The sequence below is a fragment of the Anser cygnoides genome, chromosome 3 (assembly GCF_040182565.1).
Source record: "Anser cygnoides isolate HZ-2024a breed goose chromosome 3, Taihu_goose_T2T_genome, whole genome shotgun sequence".
NCBI classification, from domain to species: domain Eukaryota; kingdom Metazoa; phylum Chordata; class Aves; order Anseriformes; family Anatidae; genus Anser; species Anser cygnoides.
In genome coordinates this window covers 50952924-50977352 of record NC_089875.1, presented here as the reverse complement: position 1 = coordinate 50977352, position 24429 = coordinate 50952924, and the positions used below count along the sequence as shown (strand labels likewise).

At 38.6% G+C, this 24429-nt stretch overlaps 2 protein-coding genes across 8 annotated transcripts in view; one reads left to right on the top strand and one right to left on the bottom strand.

Annotated features, from left to right (window-relative positions):
• Window positions 1-24429, bottom strand: part of UTRN (utrophin) — a 375635-nt gene that overhangs the window by 183572 nt on the left and 167634 nt on the right. The gene's annotated exons all lie outside the window — the stretch shown is intronic.
• On the top strand, window positions 6182-11291 carry LOC136790603 (trichohyalin-like). The gene is given in 4 exon segments (XM_066995504.1): window positions 6182-6521; window positions 8450-9476; window positions 9787-10163; window positions 10166-11291. Coding segments are annotated over 4 exon segments (2604 nt in total). The 3' UTR covers window positions 11026-11291.

Genomic DNA, 24429 nt, shown 5'->3' with positions numbered 1-24429 from the left:
CATCAAAGCCATCACTAAGCTAACTAAGCTATATTAGTAACTCATCACAGAGCCACCACCGTATTTCTGCCCAGCAGCTCCATAAGGAACCATCTCACCATCCCGCCAGTTTTCTGTAACTACCCCATGACTTGTTTTTAATCAATACTGTTTCATCCCTCTAGACTATTTAGGAAGTGTATCTATTCCTCACCAGCTGCTAGAAAACAGCCCTATGTCATGCTTCTTTCTTGTTCTAGCTACAATAGCCCTTTCCTTCCTGGCCTTCCTAAAGTACCTCTTAATCTAATCAATGTGCCAGGCAGAAAACAGTTTCTTTCTTCTATTGCTCAAACTAACATGACCAAACATCTCATTTTCATAGCACTTTCACATACTGTTTGGAGACTCTCTTCAGTCTCCTATTTGCACATCACACCTACCTGCTGTCGGGATACCTGGATAAGATTCCTCATACACTGCACTAAGCTTCCCCTACTTACTTACAACCACTTGCTTTCTAGTACTAGCATCACCTATTTTTGTTCCATTGCTAAAAATAATAATGATAAAAAACCTGCCAACAATGCATTTACAATTTAGCAAATAATAGACTGCTTTTTAAAAAACTCACCCTCTCCTATCACGTTGTACTATATTTATCGCTTGCTTTGATTAACACTGCAAATTCTTTAGGTTTTAATTTCTACTTCTGAAAACTGCCATGATTATCATGCACTATAAATGCTACTTGATGATAATTAAAACCATTAATCTTCTGCCAACAGAAAACTGCAACTGGATTAAAGTAGATTAATTTGTTCTAAACATCAGTCTGTCGATTTGGCAGAAAATAATACCTAGGATGCCTGCTGTACTTCTAGGTTGTCGCGTTTTGTTTTCTCCTTATATCCATAGATAAACTCCTATAGCTTAGTACTTTGTTCTCTTTTGTAAACAATCAACACTTACAAGAACTCACTGTTATGATAGATTAGCCTGTCCAACAGATTAAGCATTACAATTCCAGCAGCAGGGAACTGTTTGCGCCAACTCTCCACAGATGCTGTAAGCCAAACTCCACGAGGATCTGTCAGTACAGAAGAGCACCCATCAGGACAACCAACCTACGGAGGCTATGGTACAGCAAACATCTGAGGTGGCATTAAATTGGCCGACAGAGGTTGCTATCAAGACAATGGGCTGAAGTAGGCTACAGTGACTGCCTTGCCTGCAAAGTCAATGTTCTCCACCAAGAACCCCCTTGAAATAAACATATGCCCACAAACATGCCAGCACAAAATTCAATGCTGCTTTATGTTTAGGTAAAATATAATTATCATAACCAGCCATCTCATTTCACAAGCCCATTCACATTTTCTTGACACGTATCATGGCTTCTTCCCTATGCCTAGTCTCCAGAGAGATTAGCAGTCTCTGAAGAGCATCCTACAACATGTCTGTGGCACTTGAACTCACTGCAGAAATTCTAGATCTTGTGGTTTGTAACACAGTTCAAAACAAAAAGCTTGCTAACTATCTTTGATTCAGCAACTGATCTGTAACAACATGGCAAGATACTGAGACGGCCAACTCTGGATCCACACAGAAGGGGAAAATTGCAAGAGAGAGGCTGTCTACAATCGCTTCACAACCAAGGTTGCTGGGATGGTGCAAAAGATGGAGACAGGATTCTTGTGCCAGTCTCATCCTCCAAAGAAAGCTGAAGCAGCAGCAGTAGTTGTGGGGTAGCCCAGGAGAGTAAAGAGTCAAGAAAAACATGCAACGGCAAAAGTACTCAGTAACTAGAGGTGCTATCACTAGGTATGAACACACACACACAGTTCAGGAATAAACTTTTCTAATAAATTAATGGCAGACGCAGAAAAATCCATCTGAATGCTAGCAGCTCCTTACCTTCAACAACTCTTCGGAAAAGTGATTTGGCTGTTGCAATAGGTCCTATCCAAACCCAGAACCAACAGGTGCAATTCAACAACCAGTCAGTAGAGAAGAGGAGAGAGAGATTTGGCAGCACTTCCCTTTTAAAAACGTTACATTGCTGCACTGAAAACGCACACCACTTTGGAGACATCTTTGCTCCTGAAAATGTCTCTAGAAACAGGACTAAAGCTTTATGGAGGCTCTAATTAAACTAGCTCATTGGCCTAGAGAGCCAGTTCATTTTATTTTTAAACACTAACATGCAACATATGAAATATAAATGTAAAAAGACTACAAATTGTTCTCATTTCCTTGGAGTAGACCTGGTCAAACTGATATTACCTGCTCTGCAGCACTGCTGTCTACACTGCCTCCAGCATGAAACCAAAGTCTCTAGTGCTAGACACTTCAGGCACCATCACAACACACAACCTGCCATTTAGATATGGCTCACCTTTAATAACCCTGTGCTTACCTGTCTCAAAAAAGACAGTACGTCATTTTGCATGTTGCCTTAAAGTTACAACAATACTATACAAAAAAAGGACTGAAGATCAGTTTGCTCAATTGACAGAAGACCACAAATTTTCATCTGAAAGCAAGGGTAATCACTAAGGCCAGACATTTCTGTCAAGACAGACACAGTGATGACAAATCAGATGCATTACTGCTTTACTTGGGTCACTGGAACATATTAAAAATACAAGTATAGCTTGCTGATGTAATCCTAAAGAGGTTATTTTAACCTTTAAGACATTATTTAAAACCTGTATATGCTTTTCAGTGTAAGCAGCATGCAAAGAGACCAAATCTTATTATTTAGTTAGTGATTAAGTTTATGATATAACAAACAAGCAATCAAGTTTCAATTTGAAGCTGGCAGATTCCCAAACATTTCATTGACCCACACTGCCACAGAGGACATTTCCTCCATTTGCTTCCATGTAAGTCTTGTGAGACAAATAATTATTAGGCTGCTTTACGGATATGATTTTTAACAGGAAAAAAAAATCAGTGGTTTTGATTTCCAAAGATATCATTCACTTAATAACGAACTCTAGGCAGAAACTTTCTTTTTATTCACATAAAGTAGCCAGCATACATTTGCTAAAACCTATGTATTTACCTAAATAAATACATATGTGAACCACAAAGCATTTAATTCAAGTCTTGTATCTTTCATTTCCATTTCACAAGGCAATTCCTTCCTCTAACAGAACTTACGCTCTTTTAAAAGTTGCTATACTAACAAAGTAGCTTTTAATATAGGAGAAGTAAAAATCTTTTGAATACAAGGGATAGAGGAGACTACCACGTCGCCCTCTGCCCAAGCCCAGAGAGCACCCCAGCGGCCTGACCCCATTCTCACCACAGGAGCAGCACCAGCAGCTCTGGGGGATCAGGAACTTGCTGATGCTACTTAACTGTATTGCTTGGTAGGCACCCGGATCAGCTACAGCAATTTATTTTTTCCCCAGTCTTATAACTGTTTTATTAAGGCTGGTAAGGTTCAAACCCTATAGCAAAGATAAATAAGTACTACTCAAAGGTATGACAAGATATTATTGTGTATAGCTCATTAGGAAAGACATTCACTAATAATCAAACATAAAATTATTTCCCAGCCTAGCCAGAGATGATAGTGACAAATTTCACATTCTGCTTTTGCAAACAAAATACAAGAACGCAAAGGCCTGAAAGAGCTCCTCTGTCTATTGCTCATCAAATGGAAACATTTCCTACTATTATGCTTCATCATGTAGTGCCACAAACACAGCCTTGGGTCTACAGCAATACATTAAAAATGCTAGACTATTAGGAAATAGAGAACAGAGAGAAAAAGGATAAAAAAAATCCATCTTTTCAGTGCACAACACAATTAATCTGAGCCTGAAGTTTGGAACACAATCATTGCTCATTTATCGCCCATGACAAGCATGGGAATACTTGCTCATATACTTGCTGCAGTAGTCCTTTGCCTACTGTGATCCTAAAAGGGTCTAAGGAGATTCTTAATCAAGTTGGCTTCCTGGCCTTGACAGGGTCATCATTACTGTCTCTCTTCTACTTACTTGCCTCTATCCACACCGCAGGCTTCCCCTGCAATACACCCTCACAACTGATGTATCTCATTTCAGTCCCCCACCCATAGATCTTCCTGCATTCAAATGCAGAAAGAGAGGCAAGCAGACAGTAAGATGAAAGGTAACATCAGTCAAGACAAATTAGTATTTGTATTTTCTTCTTTTTATATCTTTTAAATGTTTAAAGTGTTTTAATTATCATTTTTCAGAGACTTTTCCTTTCAAATATAAATATAGCAAAAAAAGAAGTATTTAAATGACAAAAATTCATTAAGTCTTCAAAATGTTTTTTTTTTTTTTTTAAATCACTGTGTACTGTTACGCCTTAAGCAGTATATAACAGAGGGACTTCATAATACAATTAGACTTTGGATCACCTTTCTTTCGTCCTTTACTGTTATATAATACTAAACTAAGCTTTATACATACAGACTCATGCTGTGTGTGTAATACGCTTCAAAAAAATGTTAATTGGCCTTAACATTAGGTTTACAAAAGTTGTAGGAGAAAGAACCATCAGAAGACTTTCAGTTTAGCATCTACTTTCAGCTAACACAACTGTCACTTACTATTTTATGACTGGGAGGAAATTTCTAGAAATTCCTGGCCTTCCTATAAACAGACAAAGATCCCCCAAACCTTATGGATCTCCTCTATTATCACTATAAAACTATTTCACTGTGACATTAGAAGTGACAAACAGACAAAGTCTGTCAAGTGAGTCTATAGTGGTGTGGGGACTGGAAGGTCACCCACTGTGGAATGACCACTCCCCAGTTCCTGCTCTTTTGCAGGTGACCTATAGTGGAATACCTATTACATATGAAACTCATTCAGTCAGCTCAAATAGCATGACTCTTCCCATTTTGACAAGTTTGATGACAGCACATGCCTAGAAGAAAGGTCTTCTGAAAGGAGAAACTTGCTTACGCAAGCCAAAAGCAGTAGGCATGGAAAAATGCATGGAAAATTGAGCCTCTGAAAGTGCATGTATTGGTGACTCATACCCTTTAAGATCACTTCTGACTATTTAATGTCATACACTGAGAGGAATTGTAGAGCTGTGGCTTCAAATGAGAAAACATTTAGAATATGAAAGGTTTTCAATACTGAAATATTATCAGTGAGATATGGGTTTGTTTGTTTGACAAACGATTCAATCCACAGCAATATCACTGCTCTACTCGTATATTAAATCTCCATGTTTCATGGTACAGTAGGAAGGAAAACACTAGCACTATGTAGACATCACTGACATTGGGTGACTGCTAGCCCACTCTGTCTTAGCAAAAAGGCCTGCTTCATCATGGCTAAAATTTATGGGGGGGAAGAGGGGAGGGAGCTGGGGGAGGCAGGAAGTAAACTTAGTTAAGATTAATGTTTTAAGTGAACTGTTTGTTTTGGAAAAGCTTTTAATTTATGGAACAACTCAACCCTAACTTCTGAAAGACTTGAATAATTTATTATTCTTTATTGAGGCTATTAAAATATAAATCCCTATCCCAAGGGAGAAAACGATCATAAACAAATGTAAATTGCATTAATTGGATGCTAATAGTGACGGCCGGTGTAATTAAGCAATGCCTCAAACAGAAGTCACCTACGTCTATTTGGATGGTAAAAACCCCACACATTTATCACGGAGCTGATGTTTAAGATGTACACGCTTAAGATTTGTTGTTGCTGTTTTCTCCAAGAAGTTCAGAAAAATTTACTAACCACAAATACTGTTACATGATACTGACAAAGCAGTAAGTTAACTCTTAGGGAACAAACTGGGAAAAGAGCTAAAATTGCTTTTAACCTTCTCATATTGGATTGGTATGGTTGCATACTGAGCTTTTGAATCATGAGATCACAGCCCAAAATTTTAAATCAACGGGAGATGCCAAACATTCCATGAGGCAAATTAGTAAGGCAGGCAGAAAACGACAACTTCACCTCAAGTTGGAAAAAAAAAAACCATTTGTCTCAAGTCTGGCAAATATCATCTTCTGTTGAGAATACAGAGAATGCAAATGAGTGTTATAAATGGTTACAGAAGCGAGTATGTGGGAGGGAGAACAGAAAACAAAAGAACAAAAGCACAGCCAAAAACCTGGCAAGACACTAAGCATCCACCCACCATTTAAAAAACCCACAACGAGAAGAACGAGGGAGACCAGACAGGGGAAATGAGTGCCAACAAGACTCCGGCAGGTTTTTGCTGTTGGTTCCACCCCGTGGCTTACACCGAGGCCTTCAGAGAGCGCGACCAGCTGCCCGTGGCCACCAGCTGTGCTCTCCTCGCAGCCAGCAGCCCCGCAGCCCAGACCTTCCCCACACCGAACGGTGCTCGAGCGCAGAGCCGAGGCTGCAGGCAGGCTGTAATGCATGCAGAAAGCACCAGGACAGCCGGGGGAGGAAGGCAGGTTGAGAACACGAGACTGCACGAGAGGAGGCAGCAACCAGCAGCAAATGAATTCCAGCAGCAGATTTCCCACGGCACTGTGTTTCTTTATAAAACTGACACCTGTAGAAAACAAAAGAGAGCAGAGACTACCCTCCCTTGAGATGCTCTAAGACTTGTTTTCCAGCAGAAAACAGATAAAGTGGAAAACAGATAAAAGGCAGAAAACGCCCAACAGGAAGGTGTGAGAGTAGCACAGCATTTGTATAGTGGTCAGTGCATCTGCATAGACAGGTTGAGGACTTCAATCTTTTGGATCTTTTTGGCATGCATTTCTGCTAAACACATTTTACTGTAGTTTTCCCTTGGATTCACTGCAGGACCGAATATAAACAGTTAATAAATTACAAATCAAAGATGGACTCTCTACCTTGGGAGATGTGGCTATGCCCAGCACGTCTTTGTGTGTATTTCCACTTCAGAATGTCATTAAACCAGTCTGCCTTTGATTTTTCTTTTTCTTTATTACTAGGTATCAATATTGAAGTAGCATTTACCTTAATTTTTCTTTTTATAATTCCTTAAGTAGTTATGCCTGTCAATTTGTATTATGTGTTTCAGAAAAATACAGTTTGTGAAACTATCACTAAGCTTTTTGGTTTTGTTGTTTTCTTTAATTCACTTTTTTAAAAAGACCTACAAGGAAACACAGTGCCTTCAAACATTTATCATCTGCTTAAACAATTTGCCGCTTACTACTAAGCCTTTCACAGTCTTTAAAGGAAGAAATGGAAAACAATTTCTTAATCCTTTCTAATTCCCTCCACTTCAATTTTCCATGCTTAAAGTGATCAGAGCAGAATTTTTGTTGTTTTTTTTTTTTTTTTCCCTCCATGCATATTTTCCATCTACCATTCACCAGCAACACGTTTCATGATGGGCTCAATTTCCAGTAAGCCAAAAAACTTTCAAGAAGTGCTGTCTTCCCCAGCGTGGGTGCAGTAGAGGCACCATTCCTGCCTACTTTCTAGTGCCTAGTGGACACTGCATTATAATTTCAGCGAGGTCTACATGAATACCCTTAAACAGCAATAGGTAAGTCTCAGTCACGCTAGGCATCATTCATTCCCACATTTACCCTTAAGTATGAAGGCATTGCCAAATTCTTGTCCTAAAGTATATGAATAAATGTGGACTTTGTTCCAAAGACATCGCTACTTTCCAACATCATAAAATGAGTTCTTTTTAAAGTGGATACTTCAAAAACCTATAAAAGTGTCTCGCATACACTCTAGTTCTATTACTTATGCTAAGTAAAGGAAAGTCTGAGTACGATGGAACATAATAACAGCACATGATAGCAACTAAATCAAGTTATTTGAGGGGTTTATACAGCTAAATAAAAAATACACAGAAGAAAATAATTGTGTATGGTAATTAGCAATTTAAACCAAGCAAAATACTCCTAATAATTGTAATTTGAATTTTAAGTTACCCCAAGAGAGAACTACTCTGCTCCTAAGTTTTATTCCCATGTTCATCTGTTTTCCATCTTTCTTCCTTTCACAGAGAAATAAGAGAAGCAGACCAGTAGTGCTTTAAAAACCATCACCATGTATTGCTATTCCCCTCCTAAGGGTGAAATGCTACCCAGATATTTTCAGACCTCTACATATAAAAATTCTAACAGACTTCTCATGTAAGCATTACAGTCCTATGGCAATCACTGCAAATCCACACTATTCAGTAAGCTGAATTAGAAGAAACTTGCTGTAAGAAAGAAACTCCCCACAGTCCTAATGGAACAGAAAAGCTTATCCAAACAACTTCAATGATCGTACCGAGGTCTACATTTAACTATGACAAACTAAGCAAAATCTTTTCCTAGAAAACATAATTTGGGTATGTCTAGATTATAAAAAACATTACACCAAGAGGCAAAACAACTTTACTTTCTTCTCTGAAAAAAATAAAATACAGGGACAGGGAAAACGGGACAGACAAGGGCTGTTTTGAAGTGTCCACATCTGCTCCATTAAAATACTAAATTCAGGTTCTAAATCTACAGTACTTATAAGAACAGAAGAAAGAAAGAAGAAAGAAAGAAGAAAGAAAGAAGAAAGAAAGAAGAAAGAAAGAAGAAAGAAAGAAGAAAGAAAGAAGAAAGAAAGAAGAAAGAAAGAAGAAAGAAGAAGAAAGAAGAAGAAAGAAGAAGAAAGAAAGAAGAAGAAGAAAGAAGAAGAAAGAAGAAGAAAGAAGAAGAAAGAAGAAGAAAGAAGAAAGAAGAAGAAAGAAGAAGAAAGAAGAAGAAAGAAGAAGAAAGAAGAAGAAAGAAGAAGAAAGAAGAAGAAAGAAGAAGAAAGAAGAAGAAAGAAGAAGAAAGAAGAAGAAAGAAGAAGAAAGAAGAAGAAAGAAGAAGAAAGAAGAAGAAAGAAGAAAGAAGAAGAAAGAAGAAGAAAGAAGAAGAAGAAGAAAGAAGAAGAAAGAAGAAGAAAGAAGAAGAAAGAAAGAAGGAAGAAGAAGAAGAAGAAGAAGAAGAAGAAGAAGAAGAAGAAGAAGAAGAAAGAAGAAGAAAGAAGAAGAAAGAAGAAAGAAGAAAGAAGAAGAGAAGAAGAAAGAAGAAGAAGGAGAAGAAGAAGAAGTAAGAAAGAAGAAGAAAGAGAAGAAGAAGAAGAAGAAGAAGAAAGAAGAAGAAGAAGGAAGAAGAAGGAAGAAGAAGGAAGAAGAAGGAAGAAGAAGGAAGAAGAAGGAAGAAGAAGGAAGAAAAGAAGGAAGAAGGAAGAAGAAGAAGAAGAAGAAGGAAGAAGAAGGAAGAAGAAGGAAGAAGAAGGAAGAAGAAGGAAGAAGAAGGAAGAAGAAGGAAGAAGAAGGAAGAAGAAGGAAGAAGAAGGAAGAAGAAGAAGAAGAAGAAGGAAGAAGAAGGAAGAAGAAGAGAAGAGAGAAGGGAAGAAGAAGGAAGAAGAAGGAAGAAGAAGGAAGAAGAAGGAAGAAGAAGAAGAAGAAGGAAGAAGAAGGAAGAGAAGGAAGAAGAAGAAGAAGAAGAAGGAAGAAGAAGGAAGAAGAAGGAAGAAGAAGGAAGAAGAAGGAAAAGAAGGAAGAAGAAGGAAGAAGAAGAAGAAGAAGGAAGAAGAAGGAAGAAGAAGGAAGAAGAAGGAAGAAGAAGGAAGAAGAAGGAAGAAGAAGAAGAAGAAGGAAGAAGAAGGAAGAAGAAGGAAGAGAAGGAAGAAGAAGGAAGAAGAAGGAAGAAGAAGGAAGAAGAAGGAAGAAGAAGGAAGAAGAAGGAAGAAGAAGGAAGAAGAAGGAAGAAGAAGGAAGAAGAAGGAAGAAGAAGGAAGAAGAAGGAAGAAGAAGGAAGAAGAAGGAAGAAGAAGAAGAAGAAGAAGGAAGAAGAAGGAAGAAGAAGGAAGAAGAAAGGAAGAAGAAGGAAGAAGAAGGAAGAAGAAGGAAAGAAGAAGGAAGAAGAAGGAAGAAGAAGGAAGAAGAAAGGAAGAAGAAGGAAGAAGAAGAGGAAGAAGAAGAAGAAGAAGAAAGAAGGAAGAAGAAGGAAGAAGAAGAAGGAAGAAGAAGGAAGAAGAAGGAAGAAGAGGAAGAGAAGGAAGAAGAAGGAAGAAGAAGGAAGAAGAAGGAAGAAGAAGGAAGAAGAAGAGAAGAAGAAAGGAAGAAGAAGGAAGAAAGAAGGAAGAAGAAGGAAGAAGAGAGGAAGAAGAAGAAGGAAGAAGAAGGAAGAAGAAGGAAGGAAGAAGGAAGAAGAAGGAAGAAGAAGGAAGAAGAAGGAAGAAGAAGAAGGAAGAAGAAGGAAGAAGAAGGAAAGAAGAAGGAAGAAGAAGGGAAGAAGAAGGAAGAAGAAGGAAGAAGAAGGAAGAAGAAGGAAGAAGAAGGAAGAAGAAGGAAGAAGAAGGAAGAAGAAGGAAGGAAGAAGAGAAGAAGAAGGAAGAAGAAGGAAGAAGAAGAAGGAAGAAGAAGGAAGAAGAAGGAAGAAGGAAGAAGAAGGAAGAAGAAGGAAGAGAAGAAGGAAGAAGAAGGAAGAAGAAGAAGAAGAGAAGGAAGAAGGAAGAGAAGAAGAAGGAAGGAAGAGACAGGAAGAAGAAGGAAGAAGAAGGAAGAAGAAGAGAAGGAAGAAGAAGGAAGAAGAAGGAAGAAGAAGGAAGAAGAAGAAAGAAGAAGAAAGAAGAAGAAAGAAGAAAGAAGAAAGAAAGAAGAAGAAAAGAAGAAGAAAGAAGAAGAAGAAAAGAAGAAGAAGAGAAAGAAGAAAGAAGAAGAAAGAAGAAGAAAGAAGAAGAAGAAGAAGAAGAAGAACGAAGAAGAAAGAAGAAGAAAGAAGAAGAAAGAAGAAGAAAGAAGAAGAAGAAGAAGAAGAAGAAGAAAGAAGAAGAAAGAAGAAGAAAGAAGAAGAAGAAGAAGAAGAAGAAAGAAGAAAGAAAGAAGAAGAAGAAGAAAGAAGAAGAAAGAAGAAAGAAGAAGAAAGAAGAAGAAAGAAGAAGAAAGAAGAAGAAAGAGAAGAGAAGAAGAAGAAAGAAGAAGAAAGAAGAAGAAGAAAGAAGAAGAAAGAAGAAGAAAGAAGAAGAAAGAAGAAGAAAGAAGAAGAAAGAAGAAGAAAGAAGAAGAAAAGGACTATCAACTTCTATATAGCTATGTTTATAGCTTATGTTTAAAAAAAGATTTTTTTTTTTTTTCGGAAGGCAAAATTGCACCCATCTCATACCATTCATAAACAATGACAAACTCAAAAATTCAAAATATCATGTAATAATACATGATGCATTTTTACAGCTCAGATCACTCTCTCTGCATGGTTATTTCTAGACTCACTTCAATATTATTCTGCCAAAGTTTGCTTCAAGGTCTGCAGATGCTACTTTCTTAAAATACAAAGGCAAGCTATTATTTTCAAGACAAAAAGTAAAGTTTCATTACATCATTTTTTATATTAAGTATTCCACTAAGGAAACGGTTAATTTCCTCCTCGGTACAAAGCCAATAAATGATTTCTTAATTACTGTATTTATCTATGCAGTTACATTTTTAAAAGGGAGATTTTCACATTCAAACAAATAACAAGATTGGAAAGGAAGCCATTAAACAATTATGCTGAGAAGAAAGGAATATTCAATACTTTCCTTTCACTTCAAATCTCACTAACGAAGAATACTGTCATTCAGATAATTAAATAACCAAAACCAGAAATGAAGCAGTAAACACCTGAGCTACAACTGGCAATAAGAGGCCAAAGGGTAATTAGGTAAGTTTGACTTCCTCAGATCAGGTGGACTTGCGAAAAGTTGCCAAAAAATACTTAAATAGTCTAACAAGTATTTCAGTGCTATTAGCAGCTATCTCTGAGTACCAACAGAGTGCAGAAAAACACAAACATAATTCATCTCTTTAAATTAGGGGATAAGGAATAACTGAGGAATTCAGCGCCTGTAAGCTTTACTTCAATTCCGGGAAAAAAAAAAAGAAGAAAAAAACAGTAAGCACATCAAAAGCACCTTAAACATAACAAGAAAATCAGCAACAGCCTACATGATTTGTCAAGAATCAATCATGTCAGACTAACAATTTTTTTCAGTGACAGGATAACAAGCCTTGGGAATATGGGAGTGGTAGTAAATGTCATTCATCTTGACTTCACCGAGTGTCAAGAGCCTTACAAGGCAATCCCAGATTCAAGCATACCTAGTTAAAAAACTACACTAAATAGTGAATAGCTCACAATCAAGTTTCATATAAAGAAAGATTGAACAGGGACTTGTCTTGAGTCCAGTCCTTTCAAATATTTTCATCAACAACAAAGTCAACTTACTGATTTTTACAAAGGACATTGAGCTGTGAGCAGCAACTAAGAATCTGGAAGAAAGGTTAAGAGTTAGAAACAAATGTTAGCAATTTTAAGAACTTTTCTAGGAAAAAGGAAAGAAAGCATACCTCTGAGAACAATGTCCAGTGCTGTAACTGAGTAACGCCAATTAACACAGCAAATACAACAAGAGAAGTGATGAACAGGATGACATTACAAAGAAATATCGGGGTGCCACACCATTGGGACCCATGCTGAACATAAGCCAGCAATGCCAATCAGAAGCGTGCGGAAAAGCAACATCACCAGAACAATCTTTCATTCTGTCAAGGTCTAGCAAGGTCTGAACAGGCACACTGCTTCAAGTTTTGGGCACTGAGATCCACGAACAACTTAAACTAACAACAAATAATCCAGCAGAGAGCAACAGAAAAGATGAATTATCTAAAAAAGTACTGAGACATGAGAAATTGCAATGGTCTTCCAATACATACCGGCCAACTTCCATGTCAGGTAGGGAATACCTGTATTTACAGTCAGGGAGTGCACAGGGTAGGTTGCTGAAGGATCCTACAATATATTTCTTTCAATATAAAGAAGAAATTTTCACTGAAGTTCATTTCATCAGGATTAAATACCAACAACAAAAAGCTGTAATGGTAAGACATGAAAAAACTGAGTCAATTTGGCTCAAAACCAGCTGTAAATAGTATGTTCTTGGCTGTCTTTAACAACAGACCAGACAAATATCCTTAAGTGACATAGCTATAGATATCTCAACGGTTGGCTAAGAAAGCAGGTCATACTCTCATCTCTCTGTGCTCTTTATCACTTTTTCCTACCACCCAAATTATTTCTTTATGTCTAGAAAATGAAGACCCACCATTATCTCAAATATCTGCTTGATCTTTCTGTAGTAAACTCCCAAGTAATACAACTGTGAATTCCCCAAATACAGGGGGAATATCTTTGAGTCAGTCACTTGTTTCAAACCTCAATTTGTGCATCTCCAATGCTACTTAAAACATCACATGTCCCTTACATGCATACAGAGCTCATTGATCTTTCCATATGTAAGCCAGAAAACCAAGGGTTGTACCTGAACAAAAAATCCATTTGACTCAAAAATTTCCCAAGAAAATCCTAAGGCAGAATCACGAGTGCACAACTTACTGCATTTATTTCTAAATCCAGGAGCAAATTGAGCACATTTGCCTATCATCAGGAATAGATGTTCTTAGGAAGGCTTCTTGCTAAATTCATTTGCAACTTTGAAGGCTCTTTTGGGTACATACACATCATATACCTCTGTGGCACTATGTCTTTCATTGTAAACCAAATCCGTTTTATCAGACTAAAACAGGTAGCTGATCCCATTCACATACCTGCAAAAGTACCAATGACAGACGAGACTGGATAAGGAACCAGCTTTGCTTTCTATGCACAGCTTCACTGCAATCACACAGGCATGGTATGGTGCATTTTAAAACTTTACATACAGCTCAGCCCCAAAAGCACTAATATATCAGTGGTCCCACAGGAAAACCTCTTGAACATTTACTTTGCAGAGTCAGAATAATTCATTGAAAGCAGATGACAGTAGCAAGTTTAACAGTGAGCAAGATATTGGCTACCACTACTTTGAATCCACAGCACTTTCTTAACCAGAAAAATCAGGAACAGGTTTCTCCAAAAGACAAGGTGACAAAATTTACCACTCTGGTCTACGTTTACAATAACATCTCCACCTATATTGCATCGGCTGGGAAGTGTTAGTAGTGAAACAACAGAAAGGAGGGAAGAGGGCTTTCATCCTCCCTCAAAAAGTAAAGCATACACATGCTCTTGCGCTGCCCTCCTACAGAGCAATCCTAGGGAAGGAGATCTGTGCAGGTACTCTCAGTAGGCAGTTGACAATGAATGCACTGAAATGCTCTCAGGTGACCATTTTGTAGATATTCGTGGTTGGAAACATTACAGCTCAAAAATATACTGAAAAAAATAAAATAAGTGCTGATAGCAATGAAATCTACGACACTCATCTTTGTAGGACCAGATTTTCTTAAAACAGTAGTTTATCTACCTAAGACAGATTTTAAGGATTTGGCTTTATGCTGCAGGGGAAAAAAATAAAGGAAAGATTTGGCAAAGGACCCACATTTTAGACATATATTTGTATTGTGATACAGACACCATGTGTTGAGAAGTGGACTTGTTTCTTTCTGGGGTCAAGGAGAGGCATGGAGCTAGAATACACGACAAAGAACATTTTAGTAACCTAAGGGAGAATTTCCCAAAACTTATTCACTCACAACCTGGTCTCTTAAACGGGGAATATAAACAGTTGAAACAGCCATGAATAGCAATGGTAAGTGCACTACGTCTACCCCAGAGTACAAAGCCTACTGCTGTCATCTAGAAGGCCCAACATGACTGAAATTACGGAACAGCACGTCCCGGTATGTTACATAATCTTAGCCAGGGAGTATTTGAAAGCTGATCTTACTAAGTCTGGAAGTAAACGTCATCCTTCATATCAGAGAACATTTATCACTGTGGCTTGATGACTGGACAAGGAGAGCAGCTGCTCTGGGGATCACAAAGAAAGGCTACACATACAGGAACAGAGAAAAAAGGAAGGAAGGAGGGAAGGAAGAGAACAGCCAAGGAAGAGACACCAAAGATACCAGTTTAGGATACCGAATCTCTTCTCCATAAATTATGTGAAATAACTAGTGGTTTTGCCTTTTTTTCCCCCCTTTTTCTCCTTTCTTCTCTTCCCTTCTCCTCACCAATGGAAAGCAAGAAGTTTAGGTACAGGGATGGTTGTGGGTTTTTTTCGTTTGGTTGTTTGTTTTACAGAAACAATCAGACAATATATCTGCCTGATTACTACCACTATGTATTTTTATATTTAATTTTGTCTTTACAAAAATTTCCAGCTCTGCAACTATGACCTCTGGATTATGTGAAGGAAGTCGGCATACAACCAACCTGCAACCAGTTACCATAAGCAGCTTAAGAGTCTGTGATTTTACTGCAACTGCTGTGTCACCCCATGCAGCATCCCTTCCCTTCTGTATGTTGCAAGCGTGGTGTACTTTTAACTGAATCCACTGAACTTCTCTCCAGTCAGAGACCCAAGAGGCTGAAGCAGTCAGCGGGACCAGTTCAGCCAAGCGCACCAGAAAGCGGATGAGCACTGTGAAAATTGCACCCAAGCTGTGGATCAACAGGTGTTACAAAAATTGGCTTGCCCTTGAATTACCCATTTAACATTTTTACCTGAAAGATTGGCTTGCCCTTGAATTACCCATTTAACATTTTCATTCAAAGGCAGCCAGCAGAAAAAAAAAGAAAAAAAAAAAAAAACTAAATTTGCTTTTTAATTCTCTCTTACGGAAAAGCTAGTGGATAAACTGGGAAAATTTCCTGCAGGTCTGACTGCTGCTAGGTACAGACATTTACTTTGGAATTACTGTGTGTCCCCAAGGAACATCTACCAGCACCTCATCTCACTGCTGTGATGTGGAGACCCTTCATCGCCATTTCAAGAGCTGTGAGCAGGAGAGCTGCGACCAGGTAAGAGCTCTCCTGGCGCATACAGGAGCCTCCTGGAAGCACCACAGCATCACTTCAGCTTTTCTTTTACTTGCCAAATATCATGCCATAGGTGAACCTTAAAACAATTTTCACTGCAGCCACGGAATTCGATTTGCCATTCTCCTTCCTTTCTACACTGAGAAATAAAATGTGAAGAAAATCAATGAAACCAGGACCACAAGGCCTAAAACAAGGGTCGGCTGACATGAAACTGACATGCTTGCCAAGCAACCGATTACAAAGGTGACAGGGGGAAGAAAAGGTCAGAAAAGGAAAGGGGGAGTCATCATTTTCCCCTGGAGCACATGTAAAAATTGATTTCAAACTTCCACACAGAGAAGGTAACCAGGAATCAATTACAGTAACTATCTAGAACTCCCGTGGCTGTGATCAAGCTATATTCAATTAAGCTGGACATTAAAATCAGCTGGACTACCAAATGGACTGGTATTTTACTTTTTTGTTGTTGTTTTGCTTTCTTCCATTTAAAGAAATTAAACTGTACTTACATTTACCAAAACCAAACCACACACACAGAGGTGGCAGTGGCCTGTATATCTGCACAGATTTACAGTCCAAGACCAGAGGGAACGAAAAGCAGATGTAGCATCTTTTAATTTTAGCTCTTTATGCATACCCAGAGGAGCTCTGCAGCTCAAAACAGTCAAATCAGAGACATTTAGGAAAACAAACCTGAAAAGGGTCTGTAACAGAAAGAAGAACGTTCATTTGGTGTTGGTGGAGCTCTTACGGGTATGAAGAAGGGGGAAAGGGGGTGGCAGGTTAAAAAAGCCACACAAATGCCAACGTTTGGCTGGGGAGCACAGCTCATTTGCTCTCTGAACTGGGAAACTCTAGAGCTGTTACAGAGGCAGCCTGCTCTCTCAGCTCTTCTCACACAGCAACACTAATGTGTTTCTGCAGTAGACAGAGACTATTCTCTGCAATTCTGCTGAGGAAAAAAAAAGGAAATATATATATAACTTTTTTCACCTTAGAGCATCCACTAAAATGTTGCATCACAAGAACAAAACAGATAGTGCTACAGCAATTGGGCAGCTGGGTGTTTTCTATAGCTCACTGCCTAGTCACACTATTTTACGTCTTATCTTTCCAAAATTTCATTCACACTAGCTGCTTTGCCTATAAAAGTTCCAGGTCCCCTTATGGACTGAAGCCTCAGCGCTCCAAGTACAATAACTAGCGACTGCCAGCTCTCGATTTAATACTGTGTTGATTCTAACTTCAAAAAACATTCCAAGAAACCACCATTAGGTGAGACAAGACTATGAAATTCATCCCATCAATATAACATATCCCTAAGCCACCTGTTTTTCTTCCTGAAGTCTCTTTAATTTCATTTTATTTTTCGCTTTCACTCTACACACGTATCATTGCCAAAGACTTATCTCTTGCAAAGATGCTGGGACAGTACCAAACAGACATAAAATACAAACATACTTTATAATCAAACTGCTAAACAAGACAAATGATCATACTTAGCTTTATGCCCTGGGCTTTCTGAGGTGATCTAAATCACAGCTCCCCTTTCACATGTCCTATACAATTGGACTGAAGCCAGGAGAAGATATAGTTTAAAGCCTTCCTGTACCTTCCCCAGTTTCTGTTTCTAAATGTTGTATTCTGTTCCAGGTCTGCCATTCAGAGAGTATCATAGCAACTACCAATTACCTTTCATTTCCCTTGATTTCATACAAGAAAAAACGCAGATATATGCATATATGGTCCTCCTTCATGCTTGTATCAAAATGTTTTAATATATTCATATATATGATACATATTACATATGTGTATTGCTTCTGTGTAGAAAACCTATTTTTCCAGCAATTCTTTTGGCTGTGGCTTTTTTGCTTGTTTGTTTAGTTCTGTATTTTTTCGTGTTTCCCCTCCTTTTGTAACCTAAATTCTGTAACACTCAAGCATTATGTTTTCAAACGGGCCCTTACTTGCCATCTCAAAGATGACATGTGCCTCTTTTACGCTTAAGACTGACATAGTTTTTAGTAGCTCTGAACTGGTGATAACACAGGAGACTTACAGGAAGCATGCTAACAGACCAGTTATATTAAATATGCAAAAGTACCACAGTAATCAGAGAGCTTCATTCCTTCTGGTTTGCAGCTGTTAATTCATTGTTCACCCCGTAATTCCTTTAGAATTCATATGTCCTATTCCTATAGAATAATATTAATTAAGTTTCAGCGCAACCAATTTGAACGTCCAGGGAACATACAATAATGTACTAGACCTAGCAGTGCTAAAGCCTGCCTTCACTCACTAAAAAAAATATTCATTGCCTCCTCAAATGTTTATTAGGAACCTTGAATAGTCAATGATTAACACACTTAACCCAACGCACAACACAGTCATCTTAAACTGAAGCACAACTCTGACTTACTCCTAAATTCAGCTCCCTCCTAAGGTATCAACCACACACTACCAAAGCTATTTTCCACTCAGTTTTCACATTTTCTGTTGTTAGCTGGCTCCATGGAACCTCCACATAATTTTCTTTCATTTTTCTTCTCGTGTGAACAGATTACCTGTTGAACTAAAAACAGAGCTTTGTTATACATGAATACATGGGAAAAATTAGTTCCTCTTCAGCCACAGTGTAAGATCATTTCACTGAAAAGTGCGACAGATCATTGCTGCCATGGAGAGACCAGCATGTGTACCAACAACAACAGCTAGTGTTCTCAAATGAATATTGTCTTTTATGCCACAGGAACAGGTCAGTAGCCACAGACAAGCTCAATTAGTGGACATATTATGCAAGCGGGCTACAATTCTACTCTTGTTACAGCCACCCACCAGCAATGTCAAAATAAAAACAACTCTTAGCAAAACTATCCTTCTGACACTTTTCCTTTACTGAATCTATCCCTAATCCACAGCTGTCCATATTTTTAATGCTGTTTGCTAGGATTCCTCCACTTTCAGCCACAATCATCAGACAAACTTGGAAAATGCTTATCAGTGTATCTGGATTTTGCTGGCAGTGTGCTAGCTGCTTTCAGTGAAGGAGGTTGTTACCACTCCTCCACAAAGGAAGAAAGGAGAACAAATGAATTCACTTTCATCTAAGGCAAAACTGTTGTGCTCTGCACATCCCATAGTTCCTGAGAGGTCTGAAATCTTGATTTCATTGCTTCTAGTTCCCAGAGAGCAAATCTTTTTCACTGTCCAGTAACCTTCAGATGCTACACTTTATAATAAAGAGCCCAAAATTGTATTGTAACATGTCATATTGCCCAAGGCCTTACTTTTTCTTTTCCCTTACAAGAGATACCTTCATACAAACACCCCTCATGTAACGTTCTCACTTCCCAGTAGAGTTGCACAGCGCAACACTGAAGTCCGTCCCTCTAGCAAAGAGGGCTTTTAGACAGAATGAACATTTTTTAAAAGATGTCTGATTCTACAAGATTGTAACTAAGCCTCTTCAAGAGCCTTTTGACATCAGCATGAAGAGGGGCTCATGGAAAGTCCTGTTCAAATCCAAATTCTTCAACAAAAACTTCTCAACTACTTTCCCTATTTTCTCTTAAAAGTACTCAGATAAAGGAAACAATGCTACCCCCATTATAAGGGACAACAGTCTTCCCACGTTCCAGCTATGTGGCTAAGTCACCTGCTTACAAATAACAGCTGACCTGATTAAGCCTGCAGGGTTCTTACCGAGGGCTAAAGGAAGACATTTCAGAGCTAATCTTTGCACTAGGCTACATAAAGTGAAAACACCTGAGGGACTGGTGTTAGCTCTTGATGAAAACTCCTTGCAAAAAAAAAAGAAGTGAAATTCCACTGAGAGGCTTTTCCTTCTTCCTTCTGGACCCATTCTTCCCCTTTCCAAAGGAGAAAAGTAGTGTGCTTGCTAATAAATATTAAAACGGGTGGGAGGGAAGATATTTTGTGTAATCTGTAACTTTTGTTCCAACTCCATTCACAGAATCTCAGATGAATTCAGATAGTAAGAAGTTGGGACTATTCATTTAAACTCCAAAGATTTTCAGAAACAGAATGAGGAGAAAAAATTGTTTCAACTACATTGTAGTGCTGGAACTTGTAGCAAATGAATGCTTCTCTTTGTAGCAAACAAGAAGAGATAATATTAACCACGAGAGTTACAGTATTTGAAATGGAACATTCAAAATTGAACTTGAAGGGTGACTGATTATCTCAGGGTTAATAATGCATTCTTCCTTAAAAGAGAAAAATACAGAAAGAAGAAAGCATAGCTCAAACCCAGTCCAAAGACGGCAGGTGACAGAAAGCAGTGACCTCAGATAACTGTTCCAGGACCACACCACAAACCCCAGCACAATTAGCGCTAATTGGTCAGCAGGCTCGGCAGCAATGCCAAGAGCTGAAAGCCCGAGTCTCTGCCTCTCCCCAGGAAGGATGATCACTTCAGGTCAGAAATTTTAAACACCAGTGCAGAGGAGGCAGCTCTTCCCTCTGTTAGCACAGCCCTGCGCCCATAGATATAGGGCTCACCAGCAACCACAGAACATCTGCAGCATCAGCGGTGTTTCGGCTTGTTCCTTCACTTACAGCACCTACCACATTTACCATATGCCACAAAACACCAGGAAATATAGCTCTGCTACTGCTATGAAGAATTGCTTTCTGCAGCACAACACAGGACATCAATTATCAGGAATGCCCCTGACACCTTCCACCCATGTTCAGTCACACAGCTGTGCGGTGCTGCTTAAGTGCCTTCAGAGCACAGAGCTTTGCAGCGAAGTGCACGAGGAGTGCCCGGCACGAAAACATCTCAGGGCAGCCAGAACCAAAGCAGTGGCTACAAAACACTACTACTTCCAGGGCTACTTGGGAAGGTAGTCTTGTAGCACCCTGACTTGGTTAAAAATAGAGGGGAAGGCAAAAGGGAGTGCAGATCTTCTGCAGTCACTGGTGACCAGCAGCTACAGTGGTATTTCCCCAGCTGCGCAGTGAGTGCAGTTTTCTTTAAAACATACTCAAGTGATCCGCGTGAGGTAGAAGGTAAGACAGACGGTCTGTGCTCATGACAGGAACCGGTGAAGCACGGTGCTGGTTCAGGCATCTGCTGCTTCACCACTTTGTGAACCTGGGCAGGGTGACTGAACCCTCAGGGAGAGAGGAAAAAAACTGCTCCCTGAAAAATGGCAGCAATCAAAAAGCGCTGTGGTAAAATACTACGATAAGATGGTCTCATATATCAGATATTGATCCAGCTCCTGTAAACACGTGAAGTTCATGGAAGTCAGTTTTGCCATTAATCCTACATTCATGCCTTAATAGAACTACCCCATATTTTATATTTATTTTCATTCCTGTTGCAATACCAAAATATTTTCAGATCAAAAATCGCACTTGTCTTTAAATGTAAGAAGATTCCAAAAGGCTATGCTGAATTATCTTCCTTTTCTCCCTTCCAAAATACTGCTGAAATGCTATCAAAACAAGTTATATCCAAGAACTCATCTTCTCTCCTGTTAAGCTGCACTCTGCTCGCAAATAGGAATGATTGGTGCAGCAGTTAAAAAATCTGCGTTTATGAAGCTTTATGTCCTTTCTCACTTTGTTTCTCTTTGCTCATTTCTAGAGAAACCTTGTATGCACGGAGAGCACTGGAGAGCACAGTTCTGTCGGAAAAAAAAATAACACTTTATAGGAAAGTACCCATTTGTTATACAGTTTCATTTGGCACTGGTCATAATTAGACAAATGGCAAAATAAAAAAAATGTTACGTTTCAATCAGCCTCCCCACTCAATATGGGCACAACCTTTCACTGAAAGGGGCCAGTGGCACGTTCTCCACTTTGGGGCAATTGAAAATGGCGCCTGAAAATGCAAAAGTATGTACTGGACGGGGAAGGCAGGTAAGATTACAGCAAGTTTTACATGATATTAAAATGCTTTCTCATCATAACCACAGAGTTCAGATACACACCAAATGCCCGCCTGTACAATACTGTTCCCCCTCTGAAGGTACACTACAGCAAAAGGATCCTCTCTCAAAGGGACACGTGTTATGGCTGGAGAGCAGAACCCCAGCAGACCCAGGCTCAGATCAGATCTCAGCAGAGCAGTAAGCATTTTTCACTTGGGGCAGGTATGTGAAGTTCCTTTTGATAGGCAGTAGGCAGTCATCAGAGCCAAAAACTGCCGCACTACAGTTCTGACTATTTTAGCCTTCCCACACACAGTAGTAGGTCACTAGCACAGAACCTCACGGAAAACAGCAGGCTGGAAGACCTGTGGAGGTCACAGCGCCAAACCTCTTGCCAATGGCAGGAGCCAATTTCAAAGCGCAATCTGGCTGCTCAGGACCTCATCCATTGCACTTTTGAATACCTCTAGAGATGGAAATAAATACAACAGCCTCTCTGGGCAGCCTGCTCAAGTGCAATTTGTCCTATCCTCAGGAGGCAGAAGGGTCTCAAGTCTCTCTAGTTTAAACAAAACTAGAAAATATTCAGATCTCTCCAAAATTCCAAAGGGAATTAAAGCATAACATGTTAACAGTTGATACCAACAGAGAAATAATTTCCACTAGATTATGTTTTCAGAACAGCTTTTATATTTCCTACTTGAATTTCATTCGTTGCTGTTATTTTTAATTTTTCCATCTTTTGTTTGATCCACTGATGTTTAAAGGTCTTCCAGTGCAGCATCAATATACTTTTACTTCTTCTGTCATTAAACTGAAAGCAGCCTCAAGAAAATTAGTACACTAAGAACTACAGCAATAGCTCCTGCCAATGTGCAGCAGCTTACTATATAAAACTGTCTAGTTTTCAACCTAACAAAGAACTTATGTCAAAAGCGTTCTTTTCTGAACTACACTAAACAGTAATACACAATATCAAATGTTTTCTTTTATATCCTTCCCAAAATTAATACCAATATTTCCCTTTCTGCATACAGCAAAAGGGGGGTTTGCTGGTCTCCTTTTATAAACACATTCTCTTACTATTCCATAGCAGGAAATGAGAGAATTGCATTTTAAACTACGTATTCATTAGAAACCCCTCCAAGACGCATGTTTCGGAAACATCATTTCTCTTTACAGCTGAGGAAGTCAGTACTTCACCTGAGTTGCTATTTATCACTTCCAGAGTGAAGACTCATGTTGGATCCAGTTTAAAATTTCAAGCACTTTGTATGAAGGTTTTCTGTTTGTTTGTTTTCTAAGTAGTGCTCTACTCAGGAAGTCACCACGAAAGAAATGAGAAAATACATAGCTACCAGCTATGTTTTTCAGTCTGTCCTCCAGTGGATGAATGCGCCAGTCCCTGAATGTTAGCAGTATATTTCAAAAATAACACAGTCGAGCTCTACCACCAGGATACATATTTCAAGTTAATCATTTACCTGTCTGACAGAGAAACACTATTCTTTCACTTCTGTCAAGGAAATTTGAGAAAGCTTCTTAGTTTTCTACTTCACTTTCATATGTAGTATTTTAGTTCCAGTCTCCCAGAATAGATATATACCTTTGTACCTTGCAAGATTTGTAACTTGCCATGAGTTCTTCTGTTCCCAATAAAAATCCAAATTCATTCTTGTCCAAGCCATTTGGATATATCTAATGGAAGATATGCTTTAGGGAACAATCACACATAAACAAGAACAGAGACCAGATGACAACCCCTACAAAATATTTTTCTGGTTGTTTCCTTTGAGCATCAAAATATTACAAGAGTTATGAGACAAAGCTGCTAACAATAAAGCAAAAACAATTATGTATTGTCCTGACAAGACGTCGCCAAATATACAAATACAGCACTAATTTCAGTGTCAAAGAATCAAATATCAATACCAGTGAAAAGAAGTTACATCTGCCAAAACTTACCTTGGTATGAAGGAATTACTGAAAGAAAAAGCAGCAGAAGTAGTAATATCCTAAACCTTGGATTTCTTGCTTTTCAGCAATACTGCAATGCCGTATCACCAAAATGTTTGTTTCTGTTCCTCCTTATAAGAAATTTGCAACATGAAGACTATGAATGCTGAGAGTTACTATTATATGAATCTGCTAATGAAAGGAACAATTTTGAATATATTCAGTAGTTTAATAATAAAGCCTATAGAAGTCTATTCTTTTATAAATAGTGTGCTTAAAAATAGACAAACACTAACTTCAAGAATTTGCTTTAAATATTTCATTGGCACTTTTTTAAATGTTTATTTCACTGACATGCTGTTAGCTTCAGAAGACACTTTGCATCAAACATTTAGATACTAGTTTATGAAGCAATAAGGCATTTCCTCTGTAGTAAATAGCTTCTCTTAGGCAGAACTGAACTATATTTGTGTACCCACAGAGTTCGCACAACATATGAAAACTTGTGAAATGACGAAGACAGAAGTATATAGAACACTACCAGAAATCCTTACTGGCCCTCTATCAGGTTTGCTTTTAATCTGTAATTTCTGTAGCATTTTTTCATCTAAGCATTAACATTTCCATCACCAGACTCCCATATATCACTGCCTTACATTGACACCTGCTGGAAGTGACTGGGATTGTAAAACAGTCCTTTTTCCCCAGTCAGTATCTGATTTAACTCCACAGGCAGACCAACAACAATTCTACTTTCAGTAAGCTGTGCAC